The following is a 4,657-nucleotide window of genomic DNA, read 5'->3' as shown; positions in this document are numbered from 1 at the left end:
ACATACCCTGAATATAAAGAAGATACATCAAAAGGAAGATGATCGCAGTGACCTGTATACGGTTTCCAGATGACATCATCCAGCGTCAGAGCATCCAGCCTCCGCCTGTACTCAATCACCCCTCCTGGATGGGTCTGTCTGACCTTCCACCTCCTCGCACAAGGGTCAACAGGCGCACAATGCTGAGTATTCCGCTCACAGATGTTAGGTAAGTGCTCGTAGATCCAACACTAGATAAATAAAAATAATCAAGCCCAGGTAAATTATAATAACACACAAAAAACCACGTAAGAATATATACTTGTAACAAGCTCAGATAACCAGCAAGCTGTTTGGTGTTAGGATGAGATGCAACATCAAGCGCCGTGTACAACATCGTCAATGCTGCCACTCCCCAAGCCCAAAATGGGGTCTCAAGGTCATTAAATAGAGAAATATAGCGGACATCAATATAAACTCCAGACTTGTCCGCAAAGAGAGTACATGCCACTAGATGTAGCATGTACGCCATAGCGGCAGCCTGGTACCTCCCTGCATCGGCAAGCTCCTGATAAACCCTCATCAACCAAGACATCCTGAGGTGAAAGCCCCGAGTGTCACCAAACTCCTTAAGCACAACCAGCTTATCAACCTCTTAAGCATCCATCACCATGTGCACCGCCGTCGCTTGGTCCCTATGAACTGGTGTGAAAAACGTACCAGCAATCGGAAGATGAAATAGGGAATGTGTTGAATGCAATATAGGGCAAGCAACAAACAAGATTTGGAAATATTGATCCAGGAATTATCGTCCACAGAGATGGAGAGATGCCATTCAATAGTTTCTATGGTTTCGAGCTCGGGATTGAATGAGCAAAAAGTAAACAAAGATATAAACAGGAAAAGAATAAACACATTCTTAGAAGAGAAATAACTTATCAGGAATGCAAATATATTCACTCTTCACAAACATACACTTACCAACCCGTTATACTCAACCTACAATACTCATCTATGTTATCACGTATCTCTCACATAAGTGTCCATCTCTGGAGCACAAACGAGATCATCTCACAACTAAGGTTATCTCTAACGCGAAGTCACGAGAACATCCGTGTTCTCGCATCGGCGATCTCTCGCGCGCCGCTCAAACACGAAAGCATTAAGTACAGATACAATCGGTGAATGCTAGCTCTAAATCTATCTCTAGAGTTCAGAACCAACAGATAATCATCCTAGATAAGGATTCAAGAAGTTTATCTCTAAAGCACCCCAAATCCCCAGCATAGAGCAAAAATCCAGGATAACATCAACACAGATTCGTAAAGCAAGTTAAATATAACATTATAATCGGTAAATATACATAAGATTCAAGTAAATATACAAACAAACCCAACCAAAGAGAAATACACAAAGAAGAAGAGAAGTGAACCGAAGATCTCCCGATTTGTCAGCTCTGTTCGACGCTCAATCCACCCCCGATCATCCTTATGCAACCTCCGAAGTTGTTTTCTAAGCCAATTTTACTCTAAGAATGAAGTTGATGGTGTTGGGACTCAAAAATACCCAACCCATGACCTAAAAATGTGATTTTGGCCCCTTTTAACGAGTTGCTGTCTTAGCAGGTCCGCTTAGCGGACCCCCTCCGCTCAGCGGACTCAAAATTGCTTCCAGACGCTGATTTGCTCCGCTGGAGCTCCGCTCAGCGGACCCCCTCCGCTCAGCGGAGTCTGCTAAAAATCAGATTTTGTTTTCGCCATAACTCGAGAACCGTAACTCCGAATTGCGTCCGGTTCGAAGCGTTGGAAAGCTTATTCAATGCTCTATCCAATAATGAATGAATGGAAACCAAAATGATGATTTTGGTCATCCTTATTTTGAGTCTTTGGAAGTCCGCTTGATGGTGGCTAAGCGGGCTTGCACCAAAATTGCGAAATCGAAGCCGTGCCTTTGACACTTTATTCCTCAAGGCTCCAATAAGCATGAATACCTATAAAAACAAAGGAAAAACTATCAAATGGTATAAAAGTATATGAAAATACAACTATTCACAAAGTATACGTATTTATGCACAAAACGGAGAATTATTCAAACGGTATTAACAAAAGTATCGATAAGTGCCACTATTTACATACACAAAATAAGTACATTTTGGCACTTATCAGAATGCACATCATATAGAGTCACCGTCATCTCCCCGGATGGAAGATGGGAAGGATGATGTCTCCAGGTGCCATCTCTCAACAAAAGCTGATAATAGAGGGACGACCAACATCGTCAGGGAGCATCCAGCAAAGTCCATCAAATGGAAGTCCCGAACTATCCTCGCCACCTGCTCAAGCATCGATCTCTCGGAGAAGTTCTTCAACTTCGACCCATGAGAAGTGAGCTTCAGCATTGGACGCTCCTGTAACAAAAAATACAATTAAAACACAGTTTGTAATAAAAATTGCATAATAAAATTTAAGCACTTAAGCAATGTTACATACCTCGCCCTGCCATATCCTATAAGCGACATGGTCAGCATATTCTGTCAAAACGGACTTGTTAGAAGGTCCTCCTGGAAAAGCTCCATTAGTGTGTACTGATGGCTCCGTAGATGCACTTGTGGTGGTGTCTGTATCATGCACCACCCGCTCCTTAGCAACCCCCTCCTCAACCACAACCACCCTCTCCTTAACTCCAGGCACATGCTCCTCAGCAACATCAACCTCCTCCTCAGCAATAGACATCGGCTTCTCAACAACAGCCACCGACTCCCGAACAACAGCCACCGCCTCAACCTCAAAAACCTCATCATGAACCACCTGCTCGTCCATAGCAGTGGATGCTCTACCACCCCGGCGGCGAGGTGCGCAGAACCCCCTACCCGCCTGCTTAGCCCTCCGTTTCCGGTTAGAACCGGTCGGAGGAACGCGTCCAGCACGTAACATTGAGGTACCAGCCTCATCAGCAGCCGTTCGAGCACGAGCATCGGCTCTATCAATGGCCCGACCCGCAACAGTACCATCTCTGCCTCTAGTCCACACTAAAAAAAAATTAAAAATATAAGCAAAATAGCATTTTTAAAAAAATAGAAATACCAGAAATTTCAGAATGGGAAATTGTACCTGAAATTTCAAAATTTCCGATATTTTTATAATTTTATAAAGATACCGGAAATTTTGAAATTTTCGGTACAAAATACCGAATATTTTAAAATTTCCGATGGAAAATATCGGAAATTTCACAATTTCCGGTACAAACTACCGGAAACTTACTTGTTTTCGCCAAATTTCTGGTATCGCCCAAAGATTTGAAAAATCTGGTGTTTCACGTAAATTTCCTAAAATGTGGTGATGAATTTTTTTTGGACATTTAGGTCATTTCATACATATTGGGGGGGGGGGGGGGTTGCCAAGTATAATTTTAGGGGTGACAAGTTAAATTCTCTTTTATCACTTTCGTTCTAATGTATTTTTAAGACCAATTTCAAAATAAATTTTTAAAATAATCTTTGAAAAATATTAGTAGTAGTAATTTCTTTATTAATCAATGTAAATCTCAAAACAATTTTCATTCTTCAATAAAATCTCGATCCAACGTCGAGCTTGTTTTCAAAAATCATTTTCTTAATCAAACAGGATAGAATAGATGAGTGGGAAGTTCAGTTCCTATCTCCTCTTTAACTAATTGAATACGAGTCCCTCGACTTGGCCATTCAAATGGTTATCATCCGATCAATAACTTTTTTAAATAAATTAAGAATGATTTGACTCAAAAATAACAAAACGAGAAAGTGGGAAGTTCAGTTCTCACCTCTCTCACTTGTCCATAATGAGTTAAAACTAAACTCGCCTCACTTCTTTTCAATATAAGAGTTAAATGGGAAAGATGGAAGTTCAGTTCTAATCTTTTCTAAGTGTTGAATATATGGATTGTTAGAAGTCAAGTATTTAACACTCATACTCAATAAAATCGATTTTAAACTCACCTCATTTCTTTTCAATAAAAGAGTTAAATGGGAAAGATGGAAGTTCAGTTCTAATCTTTCACTAAGTGTTGGATATATGGGTTGTCAGGACTCAAGTAGTCAACACTCATACTCTACGAAATTAACTCAAACTCCTCACTTCATTTCTCGCTCAAGCGCGGATCTTTTCTTTGCCCAAGCGCAAATATTGCCCAAGTGCGAACCTCATTCAAAAACTCATTTTTTTGTCCAAGTGCGATTAGACCCCATTTTCATAAATAAAATCAACCAACATTTTCGTAGTTCTTTCGAACTACAATAGCTCTGATTCTTCATTAAAGATATGTAGGCACAAGATGTGATGTCTTGGCGAGCACTCTAATAAAAAAACCTAATTTCGTAGTTCCCGAACTAGATTGCTCCGACTTTCCCATTGCACGAGAGAACACGTAGGCACAAGATGCGATATCTTGGCGAGCACAATAATAAAAAATAAAAACCCCTTTCTTTTCTCTTATCTCGTAATAAGCATACTAACACACAAACACAGAGATAACTAAATGGGTCCCATTGTACGATGGATGTGAGGGGTGTTAACACCTTCCCCTTGCATAACCGACTCCGAATCCTAATTTAGTTGCGACGGCCATCTTATCTATTTAATATATTGTTCTTCTTAATATTAATTCCTAATATTTTTGAACTATGAACGTATTGAATAAAAGA

At 40.3% G+C, this 4,657-nt stretch overlaps 1 protein-coding gene across 1 annotated transcript; it reads right to left on the bottom strand.

Annotated features, from left to right (window-relative positions):
- Nucleotides 1-2,152: 2,152 nt before the first annotated feature.
- On the bottom strand, nt 2,153-4,365 carry LOC131641778 (uncharacterized). The gene is made up of 3 exons (XM_058912088.1): nt 4,323-4,365; nt 2,469-3,007; nt 2,153-2,386 (listed from the first exon to the last, which is right to left on the bottom strand). The coding sequence occupies exons 1-3, from the start codon at nt 4,363-4,365 to the stop codon at nt 2,153-2,155; spliced, it is 816 nt and encodes a 271-aa protein (XP_058768071.1).
- Between the last annotated feature and the right edge of the window lie 292 nt (nt 4,366-4,657).

Source organism: Vicia villosa, unplaced genomic scaffold (assembly GCF_029867415.1).
Source record: "Vicia villosa cultivar HV-30 ecotype Madison, WI unplaced genomic scaffold, Vvil1.0 ctg.004066F_1_1, whole genome shotgun sequence".
NCBI classification, from domain to species: domain Eukaryota; kingdom Viridiplantae; phylum Streptophyta; class Magnoliopsida; order Fabales; family Fabaceae; genus Vicia; species Vicia villosa.
The sequence above is the reverse complement of the archived record's forward strand: the minus strand, read 5'-3'. Positions and strand labels throughout refer to the sequence as shown.

Excerpts from the sequence above, each read along its gene's own strand:
- LOC131641778 (XM_058912088.1), bottom strand. The coding sequence starts at position 4,365 with ATGGGAAAGTCGGAGCAATCTAGTTCGGGAACTACGAAATTAG. Across the intron at positions 3,008-4,322 it reads TTCGGGAACTACGAAATTAG|TGTGGACTAGAGGCAGAGAT; the intron begins GTTTTTTTATTA and ends ATTTTTTTTTAG. Across the intron at positions 2,387-2,468 it reads ATAGGATATGGCAGGGCGAG|GAGCGTCCAATGCTGAAGCT; the intron begins GTATGTAACATT and ends TTTTTGTTACAG.